Genomic DNA, 25800 nt, shown 5'->3' on the forward strand with positions numbered 1-25800 from the left:
AAAAGATAATGAATAACTCAACAGCGGTTGAAGAATTTGATTTGATTACTTATTTTTTCCACTGTTCACTCTGCAGTATAAGTTATTCCTACAGTCAGTACAATTGCAGCAATACTAGGTATATATAGGTTGTTTTAGGTTTGGATACTATCACACTAAAGGCCACGTCTCATTAAGGAACATTGCTAGCAACATCGCTGCTGAGGCACGACTTTTGTAACGCAACAGCGATGTTGCTAGCGATGTTGCTGTGTGTGACATCCAGCAACAACCTGGCCCCTGCTGTGAGGTCGACGGTTGTTGCGGAATGTCCTGGACCATTTTTTAGTTGTTGCTCTCCCGCTGTGAAGCACACATCGCTGTGTGTGACAGCGAGAGAGCAACAACTGAATGTTCAGTGAGCAGGGAGCCGGCTTCTGCGGACGCTGGTAACCAATGTAAATATCGGGTAACCAAGAAGCCCTTTCCTTGGTTACCCGATATTTACCTTCGTTACCAGCGTCCGCCGCTCTCACGCTGTCAGTGCCGGCTCCTTGCTCCCTGCACACAGCCAGAATACACATCGGGTAATTAACCCGATGTTTACTCTGGCTAGGAGTGCAGGGAGCTAGCGCTAAGCGGTGTGCGCTGATAACCAAGGTAAATATCGGGTTGGCTACCCGATATTTACCTTAGTTACCAAGAGCAGCATCGCTTCCACGCGTCGCTTCTGGCTGGGGGCTGGTCACTGGTGAGATTTGCCTGTTTGACAGCTCACCAGAAACCTGTGTAGCGACGCTCCAGCGATCCCTGCCAGGTCAGGTTGCTGGTGGGATCGTTGGAGCATCGCTTAGTGTGACGGTACCTTAAGACGATTTTTTACAAAATAAAGGTTTTTTGCATAAACAAATTTTGAAGACTATAGTATTTTTTATTTTTGTGCCAACAGAGTCATGTGAGGAATTGTTTTTTGCAGGATGAGTTTAATTTTTTATTGGTGCAATTTTGGGCCACATAATACATTTTGATTTCTTTGTATTTCACTATTTGTGAGTCAGAAGCAAGAAGAAACGGCACTTTTTTATTTTTATACGTTGTTTACCGTGTCGTAAAAGTGATAACAGTTTTATTCTTTGGGCCAGTATGATTACAATGATACTACATTTATATTGTTGTTTTGTTATGTTTTTATATAATGAAAACAATTTTACAGAAAAAAATAGTTTTTGCATTGCTGTATTCTGAGAGCTATAGGATTTTTATTTTTTCCTGACAGAGCTGTATTATGGCTTCTTTTTTGCAGGACAAGATGTTGTTTTCAGTTATATCATTTTTATTTAAAAGTGACTGTTTGATCTTGTTTTATTCCACTTTTATCAGCTGTATGGTGAAAAGACAGTTTTTGTTATATTTGCGGTATTATTTTTACGGTGTTCACTGAATGGGGTTAACTAGTTTTATAGTTTTATAGATCTGATTGTTACTGAAGTGGCAATAATGTGTTTTATTTTTTTTACAAGAATATACTTATTTATTGGTATATTTTTGTTTTCACTTTTTTGTTCTTTATTTTCTGATTTTTTAAAAAATATTTTTTCAATTTCTTTTACTTTTTTACTTTGTTCCTCTATGCAACATTACTTTTTATTGTATTACTTATTAATACAGTGGAACCTAGGTTTAAGAGTAACTTGGTTTGAGAATGTTTTGCAAGACAAGGAAAGCTTTTTAAAAATTTGTAACTTGGTTTAAGAGCAATGCTTTACAATAAGAGCAAATTCTCACTGTGTACACTTCCGGGTCCGTCCTTTCACCGCACTCTGACCCGCTCTGGAGGTAACTTTTTGTCTATTTGTACTGTTTACTGTATGCAGTATACTATAGCACAGTACAGTATATACTATATAGCATGTCTATCAATTTGCATTTGTGGATACAGTATTGTACTCTTTCGGCTAACCAGTGCAGCACATCGCTTATAATGCACCTCTCACACACCAACAATTCTATTGGAAGCTAATGTGTAGTTTAATTTGTTTTACATGTTTTTTATTGTACTTTACAGTATTTTTTATTAGTGTACTGTAATAATTTTATATGAATACAGTACATTATTTTGTATTACTGTAATAAGTTTGTATAAATACTGTAAATATTTTTGGGTTGTGGAACGAACTGTCTGTGTTTCAGTTATTTCTTATGGGAAAATTTGCTTTGATATAAGAGTAACTAGGTTTAAGAGCGCACTCCCGGAACCAATTATGCTCGTAATCCAAGGTTCCACTGTATATTACTTATTTAATGTATTGCAATGCACCAGCATTGAAATACATTAGATCTATCAATACTGCTCTGACACAAGCATCTGTGATCATGCTCCAGGCATGATCCCAGAGGCTTACTGTAGTTTGGTAACCCGAAGGTTGTAAACCATTGGGCCCTTGTGATGACTTAGTGGATGTACCGATTGGAGGGAAGAGGGCGTGCCATCCCTCTCCCAGCCCACTAAATTGATATTAATTGTGGCATTCAAAGGTTTAAATAGGCAGGGATGGCACAGGGACCATCCATGGCTGTGAGTGCTGAGGCTCAGGTGTCAGGAAAGCCGAAGTCCTGGCGGCAATCGCAGATTTGTTTGTTATAAGGAAAATTGGAAAAAAACATTTAAAAAAAATACATTTAACATAATAATCTGACTCAATTTTGGTGGTACATTCCAGCACTATGAGAGCAGTTTGGTATGGGTGACTTTACTGCACATATCAATGTGTATAGTCTGGCAGTTTGTGTGACCTAGAATGTTTTGATCCCCCTGATGTTGTGACGTCAGGTGTGTGATGGGTGATATGTCCCTGGCTCTTTACATTGAATGATCCTTTTGAGTAACAGCTGCGGGGGGGGTCTCTTGATTTAAAGGTACAGTCATGGCTCAGAGAGCAGATGGGAGGATGGGGGTGAGACCAATGGAAACAATACTGACAATGACATAAAAGACTGATGTCTATCAGAGTCCCCTAAACATCCCTACAGTATTTTCCCATTATCTCCCCACATGTGAACTATTCTTTAAGACCCTTTAGGCAAAAACAGTTGGTACAGGCAACCAGAATGATCTTATTGTGAGGCAATCTTCATAAATGAGTCCCCAGATACTTCTGCAGTGGTTATAGGCAACCAGAACAATATTAATTTAATAGGAGGCAATTTTCATAAATGAGGCCCAAGTTACTTCTGCACTGGTTACTAACAACCATTACTAAAATTACAGACTTTATATGATTGCTGCTCCTTTAAGAGTGTCTCTTTGGGCCCCGTCACTTTATTTCTTTTAGACCCTTTGGACAAAAACTGTGGTTTTGCATTTAACACACAGACGTCTATTTTCTTCTTTATTTCTACTGAGCCTAAACTTGGGGGTGCTAAATCTTGTGAAAGGGGGAGATTTTGAGTTTTAATATTCTCAGTATTTTTAGTCTGGCGTTAAAGACAGGGCATGCAAAATATCACTAAAACTGGTTTTGTATTCAATGAGATACACACAGATGTTCTGGTTTGTATATAAATTATGGAGCCATGTAAGTTAATTCTGTTTTAAAATATATCAATGTATGTATATACAGTAAGTAAGTATGTAACACACACTGTGTTCTAAGTCTATTTTCTTGTGGCTTTGGTGGCTTTCTTGTGGCTACAGGAAGCTGCAGCACTAGCAGTATATATTTAGGTATTCTTGTAGTCCAGAAAACACCAATTTTTCGAGGCATCTCAGTCAACTGATTTAACTACAACATTTAGTTGTTTTGGTTTTAATTGAATATAACTTATCTTTCAGGTTTGTTGTTACCTGTATTACATTTAACGTCTGGTGAGTATATACACTTTTTATATTTTAAATATAATTCCAATGATTCATATGCAGACACACACACATAAATACACACAGATGCATACATTAATAAGCACATACCCACACATACACATACATACACACACAAATACATATATATACATATATACACACACGTACATACACACAAATACACACATACAGTTAGGTCCAGAAATATTTGGACAGTGACACAATTTTCGCGAGTTGGGCTCTGCATGCCACCACATTGGATTTGAAATGAAACCTCTACAACAGAATTCAAGTGCAGATTGTAACGTTTAATTTGAAGGTTTGAACAAAAATATCTGATAGAAATTGTAGGAATTGTACACATTTCTTTACAAACACTCCACATTTTAGGAGGTCAAAAGTAATTGGACAAATAAACCAAACCCAAACAAAATATTTTTATTTTCAATATTTTGTTGCGAATCCTTTGGAGGCAATCACTGCCTTAAGTCTGGAACCCATGGACATCACCAAACGTTGGGTTTCATCCTTCTTAATGCTTTGCCAGGCCTTTACAGCCGCAGCCTTCAGGTCTTGCTTGTTTGTGGGTCTTTCCGTCTTAAGTCTGGATTTGAGCAAGTGAAATGCATGCTCAATTGGGTTAAGATCTGGTGATTGACTTGGCCATTGCAGAATGTTCCACTTTTTTGCACTCATGAACTCCTGGGTAGCTTTGGCTCTATGCTTGGGGTCATTGTCCATCTGTACTATGAAGCGCCGCCCGATCAACTTTGCGGCATTTGGCTGAATCTGGGCTGAAAGTATATCCCGGTACACTTCAGAATTCATCCGGCTACTCTTGTCTGCTGTTATGTCATCAATAAACACAAGTGACCCAGTGCCATTGAAAGCCATGCATGCCCATGCCATCACGTTGCCTCCACCATGTTTTACAGAGGATGGGGTGTGCCTTGGATCATGTGCCGTTCCCTTTCTTCTCCAAACTTTTTTCTTCCCATCATTCTGGTACAGGTTGATCTTTGTCTCATCTGTCCATAGAATACTTTTCCAGAACTGAGCTGGCTTCATGAGGTGTTTTTCAGCAAATTTAACTCTGGCCTGTCTATTTTTGGAATTGATGAATGGTTTACATCTAGATGTGAACCCTTTGTATTTACTTTCATGGAGTCTTCTCTTTACTGTTGACTTAGAGACAGATACACCTACTTCACTGAGAGTGTTCTGGACTTCAGTTGATGTTGTGAACGGGTTCTTCTTCACCAAAGAAAGTATGCGGCGATCATCCACCACTGTTGTCATCCGTGGACGCCCAGGCCTTTTTGAGTTCCCAAGCTCACCAGTCAATTCCTTTTTTCTCAGAATGTACCCGACTGTTGATTTTGCTACTCCAAGCATGTCTGCTATCTCTCTGATGGATTTTTTCTTTTTTTTTCAGCCTCAGGATGTTCTGCTTCACCTCAATTGAGAGTTCCTTAGACCGCATGTTGTCTGGTCACAGCAACAGCTTCCAAATGCAAAACCACACACCTGTAATCAACCCCAGACCTTTTAACTACTTCATTGATTACAGGTTAATGAGAGAGACGCCTTCAGAGTTAATTGCAGGACTTAGAGTCCCTTGTCCAATTACTTTTGGTCCCTTTAAAAAGAGGAGGCTATGCATTACAGAGCTATGATTCCTAAACCCCTTCTCCGATTTGGATGTGAAAACTCTCATATTGCAGCTGGGAGTGTGCACTTTCAGCCCATATTATATATATAATTGTATTTCTGAACATGTTTTTGTAAACAGCTAAAATAACAAAACTTGTGTCACTGTCCAAATATTTCTGGACCTAACTGTACATACACAAACATACATATAGTACATGCATAAACAAATACAAACACATACATACACTCATAAATACATATACATACAAACACATATATACAGACACATAAATAAACACATATACACACACACATATACAGTACATACACACCTGGTTTTGTCTTACAAATACTGATGTGAGCTATGGACCAAATAATGACCAATATGTGAACGCTGGTTAAAGCACCCGCTCCCGTCGGTTGTGCGTCACAGGCAAATTGCTGCCCGTGGCGCATAACATTGCTAGGACCCGTCACATGTACTTACCTGCCTAGCAACGTCGCTGTGGCCAGTGAACCGCCTCCTTTCTAAGGGGGCAGTTTGTTCGGCGTCACAGCGGCGTCACTAAGCGGCCGCCCAATAGAGGCGGAGGGGCGGAGATGAGCGGGCCGGACATCCCGCCCACCTCCTTCCTTCCTCATTGCGGGCGGCCGCAGGTAAGGTGATGTTCCTCATTCCTGCGGTGTCACATATAGCGACGTGTGCTGCCGCAGGAACGATGAACAACCTGCGTCCTGCAACAGCAACGATAATCGGGAAAGGAACGATGTGTCAAAAAGTTTCTACAGATGAATGATAGCCAACTGTTTGCACTGAAGACTTGTTAAGGGTTTTATATGTATCACCAGCACAGAGCACAGAGCAAGGGGGAATGAGTGCATTAAAAACACAAGTGCAGTTAAAGATACAAAGGGAAGTGTGAAAATTAACAGCTTAAAAGGTGAGGAAATCAGCAGGGCCATAAAAATAAAGGGATAAACCACAAACAGAGAAAAAGGGAAAGTCAGAGAGCAGCTTGTGTAGCCAAACGCTGTGACCTTCTATAGCCAGAAACCACAGGACTGTCTGTCATGCATGACACACACGTGATGTGACGCCCTGGCAAAACCAGGTAGTCACACATAGGCCCCCGCATAACACCTTCCCTCACTGGGTTACATTCAGCCGACCCTCAGGGAAAGACAGACACACCAGTGGGCGGGACCAGGTGGTAGGGAATGCCCATCTAGGGGTCTAGACAGCCCGAGGCATTGCTGTGCTGCCCTCCTTCTTTCCCTTCTCTAATAATTAGCCGTGTGCATACAGGACGGAGGCTATCAGCACCATATTAGAGAAGGGAAAGAAGGAGGGCAGAACAGCAATGCTGCACAGAAAGCGGAAATGATGTCTGCACCTATGGATTTACAGCCATATATATGAACAGCACACCTGAAAAGAAATGTCCTGTACTCTTAATTTATTGTAACATTGGTGTGATGACTATTTATTTCTATGGATTTGGCTGTCCGCTTTCTGTGCAGCATTGCTGTGCTGCCCTCCTTCTTTCCCTTCTCTAATATGGTGCTGATAGCCTCCGTCCTGTATGCACACGGCCCCCTGATCCTCCTTCCTCCTCTCTGCCCGGCGTCACATTGGGAGTCTGACTTGAGCGCATGCGCGGTCTGGCTTCCGTGACGCCGGCCGGCGTGGGTGATGGACATCGGGTGTCCCTTCTCCAATATGGTGCTGACAGCCTCCGTCCTGTGCGCGCACGGCCCCCTGATCCTCCCTCCTCCTCTCTGCCCGGAGTCCTATTGGGAGTCTGGCTTGCGCGCATGCGCGGTCTGACTTCCGGGACGCCGGGCGGCGTGGGTGATGGACATCGGGTGTCCGCGGCGCGCCACCATAGGACGGTTAGGAACACTGGCCCCTATATAAACGGCCACCCACATCACCCCTGCACCGCCCGACGAAGCGGCAGAGAAACGCGTCGAGGTGCAGGGGGGTGTGCATGTTGAGGGTCTCCCCAGATTCTGTGGTGAGATACCAGATCCAGCAACACAGCTCATTGGTCCCACTCAGGATTCCTGGTGGCACCACTATTTTTCATGTATATACTTAATCATGGAACTCTCTTTATTAATATGGTACCATTAACTTATATCTGCTATTTTGGGCATTCACAATTGTATAATAGGGTCTGATTATTGTATATACTATGCCAAGGGTTGCATTATGGTTTCAACTGCCTCCTTTGGCATATGATTAAGACTCAATTATCTTTCTGTGTATTTTGTTGCTCCGTATGCTGTTGGATTGCTGCACACCTTGCTATAATATAAATTGGTGGGCAATTTGTGCAATAACTGACACTGTATGTCCTATGAATACTTATGGCATGTTGTGGGATCTTTTGAATAACCTGGTGATCTGATCCATTAGTTTTGTTACCATTGTACCCTATGAATTATTTCCCATATGATCATGTTTTCTGGGCTGGACCCTCCAGGCGCACCCCCCTGTTTTTAATATGAATCTACAAACACTACTGTGAACTCTGTGCTCTTTTTTGTTATCCCTTTAATTAACTTTGCATACTCATAAATAAATTTGCACCTCATTACAAAATGAAACATGTTTTTGGAGTATTTAATTAGACAGAGGTGCAATAATTATTTAATATGAAGGTCTTTTTGCTGTCTTTGTGGTCTTTTTTGGTGACCGTTCATACACATGGGTTATGATATTATGGACCTAATTATTCAATTGGTTTTGTAATATGGAGAGAAGGTATGCACACCAGTGACTATGCAAGGGGAATACATGTAATAGCAGTAACTGCTGTGTGAATACTGGCCTGAAAAATACAATAGCTACATGTAAAAATGAAAAAAATATGTAATCAGCATTACTGCCATAAAATATGAATAAAGAGAAATAACATTTGGAACACCATTCTAAGGGGTACTTTGCACACTGCGACATCGCAAGCCAATGCTGCGATGTCGAGCGCAATAGTCCCCACCCCCGTCGCAGCAGCGATATCTTGTGATAGCTGGCGTAGCGAACATTATCGCTATGGCAGCTTCACGTGCATTCACCTGTCCTGCGATGTCGCTCTGTCCGGCAACCCGCCTCCTTGATAAGGGGGCAGGTTGTGCGGCGTCACAGCAACGTCACACGGCAGGCGGCCAATAGAAGCGGAGGGGCGGAGATGAACGGGACGTAAAAATCCCGCCCACCTCCTTCCTTCCGCATTGCAGCCAAGACGCAGGTAAGGTGATGTTCCTCGCTCCTGCGGCTTCACACACAGCGATGTGTGCTGCCGCAGGAACGAGGAGCAACATCGTATTGTCGCTGCTGCAAAATTATGGAAATGTCGGACCCTACACCGATCATACGATAACGACGCTTTTGCTCTCGTTAATCGTATGTAAAAGGATTCACATACTGCGATGTCGACAGCGACGCCGGATGTGCGTCACTTTCGATTTGACCCCACCGACATCGCACCTGCGATTTCGCAACGTGCAACGTACCCCAAAGTCTGATCTGCATGAGAGGACACACATTAGCTATGGACCCCAAAAATAAGAGAATACCGTGAAGAGGTTTGGGGCTCTGTTGCATTGATCAATTCAATAGCTACATTTCTCTTTATTCATATTTCATGGCAGTAATGCAGATTCCATTTTGCATGTAGCTATTGTATTTTTCAGGCCAGTATTCACACAGCAGTTTCTGCTATTACATGTATTCCCTTTGCATAGTCACTTCTCTCTGTATAGTGAATTTTTTTTAGGTTTTTGCACTCAGTTCAGACTAAAGGCTACTTTACACACTGCGATATCGGTCCCGATATCGCTAGTGTGGGTACCCGCCCCCATCTGTTGCGCGACACGGGCAAATCGCTGCCCGTGCCGCACAACATCGCCCAGACCCGTCACACATACATACCTGTCCGGCGACGTCGCTGTGACGGGCGAACCGCCTCCTTTCTAAGGGGGCGGTCCGTGCGGCGTCACAGCGACGTCACTGAACCGCCGCCCAATAGCAGCGGAGGGGCGGAGCTGAGCGGGACGTAACATCCCGCCCACCTCCTTCCTTCCTCATAGCGGCCGGGAGGCAGGTAAGAGGAGCTTCCTCGTTCCTGCGGCGTCACACGCAGCGATGTGTGCTGCCGCAGGAACGAGGAACAACCTCGTTACTGCTGCAGTAACGAGATTTGAGAATGGACCCCCGTGTCGCCGATTAGCGATTTTGCACGTTTTTGCAACGATGCAAAATCGCTTATCGGTGTCACACGCAACGGCATCGCTAATGCAGCCGGATGTGCGTCACGAATTCCGTGACCCCAACGACTCCGCATTAGCGATGTCGCAGCGTGTAAAGCCCGCTTTAGAATGGTGTTTCAAACGTCATTTCTTTATTTATTATGTGTCTGTGCACAGTGATGTAGCAAAGCTGACATTGCTGTCCCTGTGGATTTTTTTTATAATAAAGGTGGAGTCTCTAAATGTTTTTTGTTTTATTTCTTATAAAAAAAATCTCTGTGTTGTGCTTTTTTACTGTTTCCTACAAAATCATGGTGGCCATGTCTAATTCGGCGTGACACCATGAATTTCGGGCTTAGCACCATCTGAGAATACAAAGCTGGTATTAATCCCTTTATTACCCAGCGAGCCACTGCCATCAGGGCCACTGGACGAGCTGGGTAAAGCACCTGGAAATGGCGCTAAGAAACAATGCGCCATTTCCAGGGGTGGCTGCGGGCTGCAGAGAATCCCAGCCCCCAGCTGCCTGGTTTTACCTGACTGGCGATCAAAATACGGCGGGAGCCCACGCATCTTTTTTTTTAATTATTTTTTTAAATAAAAAAAAATAATGGACTTCCCTGTATTTTGATTGCCAGCCAAGATAACGCCAGGCAGATGGGGGTGAAGGTGGCAGCCCATAGCCGACTGCTTTATCTGCGCTGAGAATAAAAAAAATACCGCAGAGCGCTACGTCATTTTTTTAATGATTTATTTATTTTTACAGTACTGTGATGTCAGGCAATCAAATTAGTTATTTAAATAAATAATTAAAAAAACAATGTGTGGGCTCCCGCTGCATTTTTTGTGTTGCTAGCTAAGGGTAATCCAAGGAGCTACTGGCTGCTAACCCGAACTGCTTGGTGTTACCTTCACTGGCAATGGAAATCCTGGGAAGCACTTTTTTTTAAGTTTTTTGCCAAAAAACTAAAAAAAAAATTGACCTGGGCTTCACCATATTTTTGTATGCTAGCCAGATACAGCAGGCAGTTACTGGCTGCCCCCCAACGCCCAGCTGCCTATTTGTACCCGGCTGTGAACTAAAATTATAGGGAAGCCCTTTTTTTAATTATTTTCTGAATTTCATGAAATAATTAAAAAAAGAACGACATGGGCTTCGCCCCATTTTTGTGTCCAGCCAGGTACAACTAGGCAGCTGGGGATTGAAATCCACAGTGCAGGTTGGCCCAAGCTTTCTGGGCCCCCCCACTGCAAATTGCAGCCCGCAGCTGCCCCAGAAAATGGCGCTTTCATAGAAGCGCCATCTTCTGGCGCTGGATCCAACTCTTCCAGCAGCGCTGATGCCGGGTGGCACGTTGGGTAATAAGGGTTTAATACCAGCTTTGTTTTACCAGCTAGTATTAAGCCAGAGATTCTAAATGTCAGGCATTAAGAATCTCTAATAAAGGGTTTAAAAAAAGATACCAAACAGAGAAAAAATACTTTATTATAAATAAATACAGAGACACACTTAGAGAACCCATCTTTATTATTCCCTCTCATTCCCCCACGATCTTGGTCTTCTGTATACTTTCTCCTTCAACCAATGCAGCTCTGCTATATCAGACAGCACTGCATGGGAGGAAGAACACTTCTGCTCCCCGTGCTGTCTAGTCACTCAATGAGTGAGCAGAGGCTGCGGGATGGTAAGCGGTGACATCACCGCTGCCACCGTTGCAATAGTAACTTGACAGGTGGGTTACTATAGCAACAGAGATCTTTGATTATCTGATTCCCGATGCCGCTATTCACCGGCTGTGGCAGCCAATCCCTGCATGTGGGCTGACTCTGTAAAGAGCGCCGACATGCAGGGACAGGGAGCCAAGCATGTGCCTGAGCATCTCGCCGGTACACGGCACTTGCCGAGTATACTGAGTACAGAAATGCTCGGGCGAGCAACGCATACTGGCGAGATGCACTGACAGGACCTAGCATGACGTCATAGCCATGTGACCAGTCTGTAGCCAATGAGATAATACACATGTGACTGATCACATGCTATGACGTCACGGAAGGTCCTATCATCAGTGCTGGTTACTGGGAGGGCACAGCGATGATCGGAAGGAGAAGTGGCAGGAGTCTGCAGGACGCGTCGCGGGACCTGTAAGTATAATGACAATGTTATTATTAACTATATTCTTTATTTTACAGCCCCCTGCCCCATCACATAACTAGAGATGAGCGAACCGGTCGCGGTTCGGCTCAAGCTCGGTTCGCCGAACCGAGGTCTGGTTCTAGTTCGGTTTGGCGAACCGGTTCGGCAAACCACTCGAACCAATAGGAAACAATGGGAGGAAATCACAAACACATAAAAACACATTATAAATGTTCACATACAGTTAATAAACATTGCCATAACACTTACCGGTGCCCGTGATGAGTCCTGCACTCTGTCTCCTGTCGCTATTCCTTCCGATGATCGCTGCGTTCTCCCGATAACCAGCACTGACAGGACCTTCCGTGACGTCGTCAAAATAGCCATGTGACCAGTCACGTGTCTGTTATCTCATTGGCTACAGACTGGTCAAATGACTATGACACGTCATGTAGGACCTGTCATTGCATCTCTCTGTTACACGGTGCATGTTTGTGTATCGCCGTGTACCGGCGACATGCTCTAGCACACGGTCGACTCCCCGTTCTGCTTCCCCGTTCCGTTAGGGACCGGCTGACACAGCCGGTCAATAAGGAGATCACCGTTGCCATAGCTAACCGCGGCTCCGGGAATCACATGATCGGAGCACCGTTGCTATGGTAACGCGTCTGTCAGCGGTAATGTTACCGCTAAAAGCCAGCAGCACTGATCACTCATGGAGTGAAGGCTGCACGGGAAGCAGCGTCTTCCCCCATGCCGTGCTGTCTGATGTAGTAGAGCTGCATGTGTTGAACGAGAAAGACAGAAGAGCATGGATCGTGGAGGGCTGACAGTGAGGAATAAACATGGAGTCTCTAATGTGTCTGTGTATTTATTTCTATTAAAGTTTTTTTTCTCTGTGTTTTTTTTTTAACCCTTTATTGAAGATTCTTAATGGCCGGGTCAAACTTGCCTGACATTAAGAATCTCTGACTTAATACTAGCTAGTAAAACAAAGCCAGTATTAACTCATTATTAACCAGCAAAGCCACCGTCACCAGGGCTGTTGGCAGAGTTGGATACAGCGCCAGATGATGGCGCTTCTATGAATGCTCCATTTTCTGGGGCGGCTGCAGATTGCAATTCGCAGCAGAGGTGCCCAGAAACCTCGGGCTAACCTGTGCTGCGGATTCCAATCCCCAGCTGCCTAGTTGTACCCGGCTGCACACAAAAATGGGGCGAAGCCCACGTCATTTGTTTTTTAATTATTTCATGAAATAAGTGAAATAATTAAAAAAAAAAACGGGCTTCCCTATATTTTTGGTTCCCAGCCGGGTACAAATAGGCAGCTGGGGGTTGGGGGCAGCCGTACCTGCTTGCTGTACCTGACTAGCATACAAAAATATGGCGAAGCCCACGTCATTTTTTTGGTGGGCAAAAAACTCCTGCATACAGTCCTGGATAGAGTATGCTGAGTCTTGTAGTTCTGCAGCTGCTGTATGCTCTCCGGCATACACTAGTGAATGGAGCATGCTGAGCCTTGTCATTCTGCAGCTGCTGTCTGCTCTCCTCCATACAGACAGACAGCAGCTGCAGAACTACAAGGCTCAGCATAACCGATCCAGGACTGTATGCAGCAGTTTTTTGCCCCCTAAAAAATTATGTGGGCTTCGCCATATTTTTGTATGCTAGCCAGGTAAAGCAGGCAGCTACGGGATGCCCTCAAACCCCAGCTGCCTTTTGTATCCGGCTGGGAACCAAAAATAAAGGGAAGCCCTTTTATTATTTCATGAATTTCATGAAATAATTGGAAAACAAATGACGTAGGCTTCGCCATATTTTTGTGTCCAGCCAGGTACAACTAGGCAGCTGGGGATTGGAATCCGCAGCACAGGTTGGCCTGAGCTTTCTGGGCCCCTCTTCTGTGAATTGCAGTCTGCAACCGCCTCAGAAAATGGCACTTTCATAGAAGCGCCATCTTCTGGCGCTGTATCCAACTCTTCCAGCTGACCTGGTGAAGGGAGGTTTGCTGGGTAATAATGGGGTTAGGGCTAGCTGTATATTATCAACTGAAATCATTATTACCCAGCGAGCCATCGGCATCAGGGAAGCTGGAAGAGTTGGATACAGCGCCAGATGATGGCGCTTCTATGAGAGAGCCATTTTCTGGGGCAGCTGCGGACTGCAATTCGCAGCAGAGGGGCCCAGAAAGCTCGGGCTAACCTGTGCTGCGGATCCAATCCCCAGCTACCTAGTTGTACCCGGTTAGACACAAAAATGGGGCGAAGACTACATCGTTTTTTTTTTTTAATTATTTCATGAAATTCATGAAATAATTAAAAAAAGGACTTCCCTATATTTGTAGTTCCCAGCCGGGAATAAATAGGCAGCTGGGGGTTGGGGGCAGCCATACCTGCCTGCTCTACCTGGCTAGCATACAAAAATATGGCGAAGCTCACGTCATTTTTTTGTAGTTTTTTGGCAAAAAAAATAAAAAATGCGTCCCTGGATTTTCCATTGCCAGTGAAGGTAACACCAAGCAGTGGCGGTTAGCAGCCAGTAGCTGCTTGGATTACCCTTAGTTAGCAATACAAAAAATGCAGCGGGAGCCCATATATATTTTGTTTAATTATTTATTTAAATAACTAAAAACAAAATGCGCTTCCCTGTATTTTGATTGCTGGACATCATAGTGCTGTAAAAATAAATCTTTAAAAAAAATGACGTAGCGCTCCGTGGTATTTTTGATTCTCAGTGCAGATAAAGCAGACAGCTATGGGTTGCCACCCACATCTGCCTGGCGTTACCTTGGCTGGCAATCAAAATACAGGGAAGCCCATTAATTTTTTTTATTTAAAAAAATAGTTAAAAAAAAAAATGACGTTGGGTCCCCCCATTTTTGATAGCCAGCTAGGGTAAAGCAGACGGCTGTATCCTGAAAACCACAGCTGGCAGCTTTACCGTGGTTGGGGATCCAATGTGGAGGTTACCCCAGGCTCTTTTTTTATAATTATTTTATAAATATTAATAATTACAAAAAAAAAGTAGGCTCCCTCCAAATTGGATCACCAGCCAAGGTAAAGCGGACAGCCGTGGTCTGGTATTCTCAGGGTGGGAAGGTCCATAGTTATTGGCCCTTCACAGCCTAAAAATAGCAGGCCGCAGGCGCCCCAGAAGTGGCGCATGCACTAGATGCACCACTCCTGGCGCTTCACCCCAGCTTATCCCGTGCCCTGGTGCAGTGGCAAACGGGGTAATAAATGGGGTTGATACTAGCTGTAAGGTGAACTGACATTAAGCCCAGCAGTTTGTGATGTCATGGCGTCTATCAGATACCCGACATCACAAACTGTCAGTACTAACAAAACAAATAGATGAAAAAAAATGTATTTGAAAAAACACTCCCCAAAACATTCCCTCTTTCACCAATTTATTGTAAGGAAAAAAAATAAGGGGGTCCCACGATGACTCTGGACCGTCTAGAATATGGGGGGACACGCTCAGGGAACGTATCCCCCATTTTCTAGAAGTGCAGACCCTCCATGTGAGGCGTGTGGGTCTAATGAATCTGCACCCACTGTCCCCGGGTCCACAGCAGCAGAGTCCATGTCGTAACTGTTGCTACCAAAGCTTCAATGCCCTGCTCATGAGGTAAGGGCATGCCTAATCAGGAGAACTATTCTACATTTCCAAATATTGGTATTTGCTGATATTATTGCTATTCCACCTACTATATATTGGGGATAGGATCTTGGAGATGGAATACCCCTTTAAGTCCAGTTATCCAGCTGAATGAATACTAAACAGAGCTCACTATTTAGACATGTTTTCTTGTGGCGTATAACGGACTCTCATGTTTGGTAGTCGTTCAGCAGGGCAACAGAAATAGCAAATCCCTCCATTTGTAAATGTAGTATAGCTCTCCTGATCAACTATGTTCCTTAGCTCATGAGCAGGGCATTGCAGTAGCTTACAGATGCATGGTTACCGCCACTCACTGTGTCTGAACACAGGAAGCTGAGCTGACAGCCGCTCTGTGCATGCGGCAGCATCTATTGTGAAGGAGGGGGCCGCGGGGGATCAACGCTGCACAGGTACCGTGGGACACCGGGGAACACTGGTGGGGTTATAGGGGATGACCTGGCAGGGCCTGGGGAGGAGTTTTCTGTCGCATGTGTCATGGCACATGCGACAGAAATCAGAGGAGTAGGGTGAATGCGGCCGGCGCGGTGTTGTGCGCGCGGCCATCTTGGATTTCCAGGAGGGGGTCGGGGGGGCACTTTGGCGACACCGGGGGACCGGAGGGGACCGGGGAAGAGATTTATCTCCCATCTGACATGTTTGTTCATGCCAGATGGGAGATAAATAATTTTTTACCGGCGCTGTCATTTACTGTAACGTGATCACCGGTATACAGTGTATACCGGTGATCACGTGAGCGGGGATCGGAAAAAACGTCCTGAATCATGATCTCCAGGGTCTCAGCTACCCCTAAAACCCCGGAGATTTTCTGACGCTGGGGGGCACTGTTCACTTATTTCTGCCTGCTGTTTATAAATGGCAGATCAGAATAAGGTTACATTCACACAACCGATCCGTTTTTGCGGTCCGCAAAAAACGGTCTGTTTTTTTCACGGGTGCATCCGTGTGGCATCCATTTCCGTTCCGTATTGTTAGGTCCGGGTGGCGGATCCACTGGGCCGTGCACCCCACCGGAGGCCTGGGTGCACGGTAGCCAGAGCACTAGCGTGGCAGGGACTGCGTCCCACAGGGGACGGGTAGAACAGTCACTGGGGCTTCAGAGTTCCTGGAGACAATGCAGGAATCCGGCACAGGTGCCGGGTAGGAATGTCAGGCAATAGTATTGATCACAGGACACGGCACAAGGGGGACCTGAGCACCTAGCTTTCAAGACAATGCTTACAAGACACGTTGATCAGGCCCCGCCCACATGGCAAGGCCAGTCTTATATACCCAGCACAGCCTCATGTCATATCGTGCTGCAGCAGTGCTGGGCCCATAAGACCAGGTGAGTGGGCGCGGCCCGACCCTATACAGAAGCATGAATCAGACACATGAGACTGGGGACAGGACACAGGAAAGCACGAGCGGGAGCGGCAGCCGTGACCGGTGGACACGTGGACCGAATCAGCGGGTAAGGAGCAGTGCCGTGCATGTGTGACCGGATCAGTGGGTAAGGAGTGGTGCCGGGATGGTGCGACCGGATCAGTGGGTAAGGAGTGGTGCTGTGCAGGTGCGACCGGATCAGTGGGTAAGGAGCGGTGCCGAGGCATCGGGAGCGTCACACATATACGGTCCGTATGTCATCCGTTTATCATCCGTGCGCCTTCCGTTTTTTTGGCGTACTGCCAAAAAACTGAAGGAGGGAAAATACATAAATTTGTACACTTCATATCAGTCTTTTCTGTCATTATAATGGCAGAAAGACACATAATATCCCACTCTCCTGCATTTTGTAATTTTGCACCCTTTGTTGCCTTTCATGTGGCACTAAGGGGTGCTTAGCCTTGTATTTACCAAAAAAATAAATACATTTTTTAAAAAAATGACGTGGGGTTCCCCCTATTTTTGTAGCCAGCTAGGGTAAAGCAGACAGCTGCAGTCTGCAGACCACAGCTGGCAGCTTCACCTTGGCTGGTAATCCAAAACTGATGGCACCCCACGCTGTTATTTTAAATTAAATAAATAATAAAAAAAAAACAAATTGGATTACCAGCCAAGTTAAAGCGGACAGCTGGGGTCTGATATTCTCAGACTAGGGAGGTCCATGGTTATTGGACTCTCCCCAGCCTAAAAATAGCAGGCCGCAGCCGCCCCAGAAGTGGCGCATCCATTAGATGCGCCAATCCTGGTGCTTTGCCCCAGCTCATCCCGTGCCCTGGTGCGGTGGCAAATGGGGTAATATATGGGGTTAATACCAGATGTGTAATGTCACCTGGCATCAAGCCCTGGGGTTGGTGAGGTCAGGCGTCTATCAGATACCCGACATCACCAACACAGTCAGTAATAATAAAAAAAAGACGACAAGCACATTTTTATTTGAAAAAACACTCCCCAATACATTCCCTCTTTTACCAATTTATTAGAAAGAAAAACAAATCCAGGTCTGCTGTAATACAAGGGGTTCCCATGACGGTCCATACCATAGTCAATGTCCCAGTCCATGAAGAACAGAATGTTCCCTATTGGCTGGGAGAGCAATGCAGTGACCTGAGCTAACATCAATAGGTCAGCCCAAGTCACTGCAGGGCATGACAAGTGCTGCTGTAAGCGAGGTACATTACCTGCGGTGACGATCTCCTGCACTGCTGACAGCAGACCTGTCACTGAGTTCAATGACCTTCACAGGCAAGTATCGCAAGAGCCTGTGACGTCACCGCTAGTGACAGTCTCGGGCCGCAGTGACAGATGTGAAGCGGCAGCCATGGAGGACAGTGACAGCGCTGAGGTCGGGAGGGCGGGACTTCATCACCGCAGGTAAGCCGAGCGGTGCCATGTGTGCAGAGTGCCAGGTGGGTGGAGCCTAGCGGGGCCATATGTGCAGAGTGTCAGGTGGGCGGAGCCTAGCGGGGTAATGTGTGCAGAGTGCCAGGTGGGCGGAGCCTAGCGGGGCCATGTGTGCAGAGTGCCAGGTGGGCGGAACCTAGCGGGGCCATGTGTGCAGAGTGCCAGGTGGGCGGAGCCTAGCGGGGCCATGTGTGCAGTGTGCCAGGTGGGCGGAGCCTAGCGGGGCCATGTGTGCAGAGTGCCAGGTGGGTGGAGCCTAGCGGGGCCATGTGTGCAGACTGCCAGGTGGGTGGAGCCTAGTGGGGCCATGTGTGCGGGCGTCGGAGTGCGAAGTGGGTGGAGCCTAGTGGGGCCATGTGGCGCTGAGGACGTCAGTGTCGTGGACTGCATGGCTGGGGACAGGTGAGTGTGACTGTGTGAGTGTGTGTGTACATGCCGTGTGCAGGAGGGGGGCGGAGCGAGCTGAGCGGGGAAGTGTTGGCTTCCTGCACACGTAACTAGGATAAATATCGGGTTACTAACCAAAGCACTTTGCTTGGATACCCGATGTTTATCTTGGTTACCAGCTTACCGTAGGCTGCCAGCGATGGCTCCCTGCACACTGTAGCTGTAAAAAGCCACGCTTTTGCTAATAGAACCGTTCTCGAACGTAACTCGAACTGTCGAGCTTTTAGCAAAAAGCTCGAGTTCGAGTTCTAACTAGAACACCCCCCAAAATCACTCGAACCGTGAACTGGAGAACCACGAACCGCGCTCAACTCTACTCATAACTGTAAAGTCCAAGTTCATTGTTCGGATGCAAGTTTGCGTTAAATCAGAACCCAAACTCGAACTTTACAAAATGTTCGGGCGAGTCTCCCAAACACCGAACATCGGGAGGTTCGCCCATCCCTAGCTAGCAGCTCCATAAATCGCTTTTTTTGACAAACAGAGCACAGATCTTTCGGTCTCTCTTTATCTGTCTGTCAGTCTCTCCCTTTCCCTCCCTCTCTCATACTCACCGATCACTGACTGATCACCGGCGCGGCACTGCACAGCTGTCACACTGCTCTGGAGGCTTCTTCTCCTTTTGAAAATGCCGAACGCTCATTTTTCCATCTCGTATTCCCTGCTTCCCCCACCCACCGGCACCTATGATTGGTTGCATTCAGGCGTGCCCCACACTGAGTGACAGCTGTCTCACTGCAACCAATCACAGCCGCCGGTGGGCGGGTCTATGTAGTGCAGTAAAATAAATAAATAATTTAAAAAAAACAGCGTGTGTTCCCCTCCAATTTTTATAGCAGCCAAGATAAAGCCACATGGATGAAGGCTGGTATTCTCAGGATAGTGAGCCCCACATTATGGGGAGCTCCTCAGCCTAAAAATATCAGCCATTAGAAGCGACAGTCCAAGGACTCTACCCGGCTCATCCCGAATTGCCCTGGTGCGGTGGCAATCGGGGTAATAAGAAGTTAATGGCAGCCCATAGCTGCCACTAAGCCCTAGAATAATCATGGCAGGCGTCTATGAAACACCCGCAATGATTACCCTGTAAGTGAAACTAAATAGGCACATACATCCCCAAAAAATCCATTATTTGGAATAAAAAGACAAAAAAAAACACCCTCTTTCACCACTTCATTAAAATCCCCAAATACCCCTCGAGGTCCGGTGTAATCCACACGAGGTCCTACAACGCATCCAGCTCTGCTACATCGAAAGCTGACAGGAGCGGCCGAAGAACACCGCTGCTCCTTTGAGGTCCCCGCAGCAACTGAAGTGAGTCATGGAAAGAGAGAGAGAGAGTGAGAGACCAGGCATGATTCCAGCATAGCGGTTCTCAAAGCAGGAAGCTGACCTGACAGCCGCTCTGTGCATGCGCCCATCCTTTACTGTGAAGGAGGAGGGATTGCGGGGATCAACGCTGTGGTAGGTATAGAGACACTGGGGGGATGTGGGGGGTGACTTAGCTGGACCCAGGGACGAGTTTTCAGCCGCATGAGTCAAGGCACAGGAAGAGGGTGAATGCGGGCAGTGCTGTAGTGTGCGCGCTGCCATCTTGGATGATTTGTAGGGGGTTGTGGGTCGGGATGGGCAGAAATGCACTCACGCACCTTCTATAGGCTGCGTCCATACTGTGTCTGCTTTTTCCCATCCATTTCAGCCTTTTCCTCAGTCACCACAGCTCGCCGTTAGGTCCAACATGAAATTATTCGGGTTTCCCATAGACATACATTGGGTGTCGAATATTCGCAAATAGTGGTGACGTATTCGCCGGATATTCGGCGAAGCGAATATTACGGTATTCGCTCATCCCTAATCTTGACACAAAGAAAGAGCAATCAGAATAAAAGTCTCCTGTGTGTCAGACAAAAAGATTTTATTGTGCAAAAGTGTAGATAAAAAAAAAAATCTTCATCTTTGTATTGTAATTGTAATCATAACATTCCACACATGGAGGAAAAAAGTTTTGACTCTCACTTTGCAGTACTGGAAAGACCTAAATAAATTCTCTGTCTTTTCTCGTTTATTATTTTTTTCTTTTACAAAGGAAATAAACCAGAAATCCGATCCTTTCCTGGTAAAGTAATGAGGACGGGAGGCGACATAACAATCAGGTGCTCATCAAATGAATCTCCGGGGATGTTTCATTTACTAAATAGAGAAAACCATTCGTGGTATATATATGGAAACACCAACGTGTATGAACAAAACTTTACTGTGACAAATGTGCTGAAAAATAACTCTACTGATTATTACTGTCGTCAATATTTCATGCATCACTGGAGTGACCCAAGTGATTACCTTACGTTACAATTAATAAGTAAGTAAATGGTATTAATATACATGACCGTGTTTGTGATAATCATCATACCTTGCTAGATCAGACTTAAATATTCCTATTAAAGGGGTAGTCCGGAACCTAAAATGTATTTTCAAAGTATCTATCCTTTCAACCTAAACTTTGTTTGTAATTTGCTTTATTACACAGCACCATACACTTTCCCCTATCCTGCTATTCTCTAAATATTTTTATCAAACATGAGATAACAGGAGGCTGGGGCTGCACTCACTTCCCCGCAGCATCTATCGCCTCTTCTGGAAACAGGACATCACCAGGGAATGGCGCTGCAGTAACTTACTATTTTCTTGCATAGCATCCCCTATGAAGATATCCTGCATCAATGATGATAGCCGCTCTGCGAGAGGTGAGTGCAGCATCAGCACTCTCAATCTGTCTCTGCTATAGATATTAACCCTGGAACGCTTACCTGGGGCATCGCAGGCCTGCTAGGTTACTTGTTTTCTATTGTAGATTTCTATTGTTGCGCGCTCTAGGGTTAAACTGTAAAAGATATCAACACTAGCGGAGATAGAAACAATGAGTGACATCAGCACTGCCCCACAGCTTCTATCACCACCCTCAAACAAGTTATCATAAGGGGTTGGTGATAAAAGTAGAGTGACACCAGCACCGCCCCCTGATGATAATTCATTGAGGGTAGTGCCAGAAACTGTGGGGCTGATGTCCCTTACTGCTTCTATCTCCACCTCTGACAATGTCTTTCACAGAAGCTAAGATGGTGGAAATAAAAGCAGAGTCCCAGCGCTGCACTCAAACTCCCACAGCTTCAATCACCCAGGACATCTTCAGAGGGCGGCAATGCAGGAAACTGTGGTAAGTAACTGCAGTGCTGCCCCCTGACGACTAGAGTTAAGCGATGTTTGATTCGAGCGGTTCGACAATTTCAAATTCGAGTGATTTTGGGCGGTGTTCGAGTCGTTCGACGAGCTCGAACGATTTGCTTCAAGTTCGGCAGTTCGAGTTATCATTCGATAACGGTTCGATCACCAAAAGCATGGCTTTTCACAGTAAGGCTATGTGCGCACGTTGTGCATTTGCATGCGTCCTGCGTCCCCAGCACAATCCCTCTCTCTTTCCTACTCACCGATCACGGGTGCCTCGCTGCACGGCTGACACAAATCTCCGTCGGTTTTTCCTCTTTTCAAAATGGCTGCCGCTTCATTATTCAATCAGGTATTCCCTGCTTTCCCCGCCCACCGGCGCCCATGATTGGTTGCAGGGAGACATCTGTCACTCATCGTGGGGGCGTGTCTGACTGCAACCAATCACAACCGCTAGCGGGCGGGTCTATATCTTGCAGTAAAATAAATAAATAAATAATTTTAAAAAAAAATTTGATTTTGAATTTTGATACCAGCCAGAATAAAGCCACACGGCTGGAGGCTGGTATTGCCAGGATAGGGAGCGCCATGTTATGGGGAGCCCACCACCCTAACAATATCACCCAGAAGTCGCATCCATTAGATGCAGCAGTCCTGGGACTCTACCCAGCTCATCCCGAATTGCCCTAGTGCGGTGGCAATCGAGGTAATAAAGGGTTAATCATGGCAGGCGTCTCCCCGAGAAACCTTCCATGATTAACCTGTAAGTGAAAGTAAATAAACACACAACAAAAAATCCTTTATTTGGAATAAAAGACAAAAAAACCCGCTCCTTTACCTCTTTATTAATCCCCAAACAACAATCCAGGTCCGAAGTAATCCACATGACGCTTTCAGCTCTGCTACATGAAGATGACAGGGAGCACCGTAGAACACAAGCGCTCTGTGTCCTCTCCACGCAGCACCTGAAGTGAGCCACGCTGTCACCGGAGACTTCACTCTACAATGCAGAGGTCAAGATTACCAAATCTTCCTATGCTTCTCATTAGAGGCAGTGCCTCAATGGTTAGAGCTACTGCCTAAGGAGCATTAGTTCATGAGTTCAAGTCCCGGCTGCCCCGGTAAAGAAGTTAATTTATTTTTAATTTTAAATAATAATTATTATTTATTTATAAATATAATTTAATTTAATTTAATTATGCACTGAGGGGAGGAGCCGGACATCAACTGTGAGCCACGGGACACACCTCTAAAATCGGAGCAGTTCACGGAATGAGGCTGCATTGCTTTCTACTCTCTCTCTTCTCTCTCTCTCTTCTCTCCCTCTTCTCTCTCTCTCCCTCTCTCTTCTCTCCTCTCTCTCTTCTCTCTGTCTCTTCTCTCCTCTCTCTTCTCTCTCTCTTCTCTCCTCTTCTCTCTCTCATTTCTTCTCTCTCTTCTCTCTCCCTATCTCTCTTCTCTTTTCTCTCTTTTCTCTCTCCCTCTCTCTCTTCTCTTTTCTCTCAGACCTGGCAATGATCAGCTGATGTGGTCACCTGACGGAATCAGGTGACACTATAAGTCGAGCAGTGAGGCCGGCTTTTTACCGCCCAGCCGGCTAAACTATCAACTGCTGCTGTCAGACAGGAGTCTGCACAGAAGTGTGTAGTTTTTTTGTTGTTTTTTTTTGCACTGATGCATCAGCTGATTGTATAAAAGCCGTTTATACAATCAGCTGCTGTGTCATGTGATTCAGGCCCTTGAACCTGACACATCATCTGATCACTTTGCCTTCCAGCAAACCGATCAGATGATATTGGATCTGGATTGGACGGCGCGGGACCCTTGTCCCAGGATTACTGCGGAGGGGGGGTTCTTTATTTCAATAAAGATGGAGTCACTAATTGTGTTGTCTTTTATTTCTAATAAAAATATTTTTCTGTGGTTTTTTTTATCTGTACTAGAAATTCATGGTGGACATGTCTAATATTGGCGTGACACCAGGGCAGCTGGAAGAGTTGGCTACAGCGCCAGAAGATGGTGCTTCTATGAAAGCGCCATTTTCTGGGGTGGCTGAGGACTGCAAGTTGCAGCAGGGGTGCCCAGAAAGCTTCGGATTCCAATCTCCAGCTGCCTAGTTGAACCTGGCTGGACACAAAAATTGGGCAAAGCCCACATAATTTTTTTTTTAATCATTTCATGAAATTCATGAAATAATTAAAAAAAAAAAGGGCTTTCTATATTTTTGGTTCCCAGCCAGGTACAAATAGGCAGCTGGGGGTTGGAGCAGCCCGTAGATGCCTGCTATACCTGGCTAGCATACAAAAACACGGCGAAGCCCACGTAATTTTTTTTTTGGGGGGGACTCCTGCATACAGTCCTGGATGGAGTATGCTGAGCTTTGTAGTTCTGCAGCTGCTGTCTGTCTGTATGGAGGAGAGCAGACAGCAGCTGCAGAACTACAAGGCTCAGCATCCTCCATCCAGGACTGTATGCTGGAGGGAGAGACAGGAGGAGCAGAACTACAAGGCTCAGCATGCTCCATTCACTAGTGTATGCAGGAGAGCAGACAGCAGCTGCAGAACTACAAGGCTCAGCATGCTTCATTCACTAGTGTATGCAGGAGAGCAGACAGCAGCTGCAGAATTACAAGGCTCAGCGTACTCCATCCAGGAATGTATGCAGGAGTTTTTTGCCAACCAAAAAAATGACGTGGGCTTCACCATTTTTTTGTATGCTAGCCAGGTACAGCAGGCAGGTACGGCTGCCCCCAACCACCAGCTGCCTATTTGTACCCAGCTAGGAACTAAAAATATAGGGAAGCCCTTTTTTAATTATTTCATGAATTTCATGAAATAATTAAAAAAAAAAAAATGACATGGGCTTCGCCCCATTTTTGTGTCCAGCCAGGTACAACTAGGCAGCTGGGGATTGGAATCCTCAGCACAGGTTGGCCCAAGCTTTCTGGGCCCCTCTGCTGTGAATTGCAGTCCGCAGCCGCCCCCAGAAAATGGCGCTTTCATAGAAGCGCCAACATCTGGCGCTGTATCCAACTCTTCCAGCTGCCCTGGAGCCAGGTGGCTCGCTGGGTAATAATGGGTTAATACTAGCTTTGTTTTACTAGCTAGTATTAAGCCAGAGATTCTTAATGTCAGGCAAGTTTGACCCGGCCATTAAGAATCTCCAATAAAGGGTTAAAAAAAAGACACCACACAGAGAAAAAATACTTTAATAGAAATAAATACACAGACACATGAGAAACTCCATGTTTATTACTCCCTCTCAACCCTCCACGATCCTGGTCTTCTGTCTTCTTTCTCTTTCAACCCATGCAGCTCTGCTTCATCAGACAGCACTGCATGGGAGGAAGACGCTGCTGCTCCCATGCAGTTTAATCACTCAGTGAGTGAGCAGAGGCTGCGGGCTGTAAACGGTGACGTCACCGCTGACAGGCGGATTACTATAGCAACGGTGATCTCCGTTATTCACCGGCTGTGGCATCCAGTCCTTGCATGTGGTCTGACTCTGTAAAGAGTGCCGACATGAATGGACGGGGAGTCGACCATGTGCCAGAGCATCTCGCTGGTACACGGCGATGCTCAAACGAGCACCGCGCACTGGAGAGATGCACTGACAGGACCTAGCATGACGTCTAGCCATGTGACCAGTCTGTAGCCAATGAGATAATAGACACGTGACTGGTCACATGCTATTTTGACGTCACGGAAGGTCCTATCATCAGTGCTGGTTACCGGGAGGGCGCAGC

The 25800-nt window shown here is 45.8% G+C and overlaps 1 protein-coding gene across 2 annotated transcripts in view; it reads left to right on the forward strand.

The window, feature by feature from the left end:
* The window catches only part of LILRB5 (leukocyte immunoglobulin like receptor B5), a 103225-nt gene that overhangs the window by 11620 nt on the left and 65805 nt on the right, over nt 1–25800 (forward strand). For both annotated transcript variants that reach the window (XM_075329421.1, XM_075329422.1), the window contains exons 2-3: nt 3812–3844; nt 20920–21192. In XM_075329421.1, the coding sequence (XP_075185536.1) occupies nt 3812–3844; nt 20920–21192 (306 nt within the window). The remainder of the gene's footprint in view (nt 1–3811; nt 3845–20919; nt 21193–25800) is intronic.

Source organism: Anomaloglossus baeobatrachus, chromosome 11, assembly GCF_048569485.1.
Source record: "Anomaloglossus baeobatrachus isolate aAnoBae1 chromosome 11, aAnoBae1.hap1, whole genome shotgun sequence".
Lineage (NCBI taxonomy): Eukaryota > Metazoa > Chordata > Amphibia > Anura > Aromobatidae > Anomaloglossus > Anomaloglossus baeobatrachus.